We start from the raw sequence: 969 nt of genomic DNA on the forward strand, positions 1-969 counted from the left end.
GGTATTTGGAAAAAAACTCTTAAATCTGTGATGTACAGAGACGATGAATGTATAACAGAAATGTCATCTTTAAAAAAAAAAAAAAAAGAGAGATAGCTCTTTATTACAGACAACAGAGATCTTACAAATATGAAAGCAAAAAAATCAAGCCGGTCCAATGTTACGGTGATGAATGAAGTCAGTCCATTTTTGTAACCCTGCCATGGCAAAACTCTCACTGGGAGGTTAGGTAATCCTTTCCAGACGCTCGAATTAACGGTGGCAATATTCATGTTCCACCTTTAAATATGAAACAGACAACTGTCATCCTTAAAACCAAACTGCAGCTTCAGTTCCAGCAAGACCCCTGCTGTTTAAAACCCACATTTCCATCTAGCTCCTCGGTGCAAAACCCGTTAAATGGCTCCAAAAATATATATTAAATATATATGTATATATATATGTGTGTGTGTATATATCTACTGTGAAGCCACCATCTGAATTTCCTTTATTGTGATTCGTCTGCAGCGTTGTTCCTGCGTAACAAGTGCACTTTAGTTCCTGCAGTTTCTCATCTCACACATTTGAAATTCTCAGAAAAGAATATGAATAGTTATATTAATATTAATTGGAAATTATGCAACGCTGACTTTTTGCTGCCACATCTCAGGAGACAAACCTACAGCTGCTGAATCGAGAGACTCACACTGGCAGGGCCCCTCTTGTTCTACATACGATGTTTGTTGTGTGCAGACAAACACTTTCCCATTAAATGCAGTATTTCTGCAGGACGGCCACTTCCAGGCTCTGCGACCCCCTCCCCCCCTCCCCCCGCAGTGAAACTTGTACCATGGCTGGATTACGTTCTGAGAAGTAAATTAAGAACGGGTGGGAGGCCCCTGCACCTCCACCATGTCCCGTAGAAAGGCACCAGTCAGAGCAGGTGACTGGGAGGGAGATGGGGACAGGGGGGTAAGGGGGTGTGGGGGT

General features: G+C 42.6%; 1 protein-coding gene across 1 annotated transcript; it reads right to left on the reverse strand.

Annotated features, from left to right (window-relative positions):
- Positions 1-622: 622 nt before the first annotated feature.
- On the reverse strand, positions 623-969 carry LOC118339272 (arginine and glutamate-rich protein 1-B-like; the record flags this gene model as incomplete). The annotated part of the gene is given in 1 exon segment (XM_035676848.1): positions 623-969. A coding segment is annotated over 1 exon segment (112 nt), but the record flags the coding sequence as incomplete, so codon positions are not given.

Source organism: Morone saxatilis, unplaced genomic scaffold (genome assembly GCF_004916995.1).
Source record: "Morone saxatilis isolate NCDOM2014 unplaced genomic scaffold, NCSU_SB_2.0 Contig5, whole genome shotgun sequence".
NCBI lineage: Eukaryota > Metazoa > Chordata > Actinopteri > Moronidae > Morone > Morone saxatilis.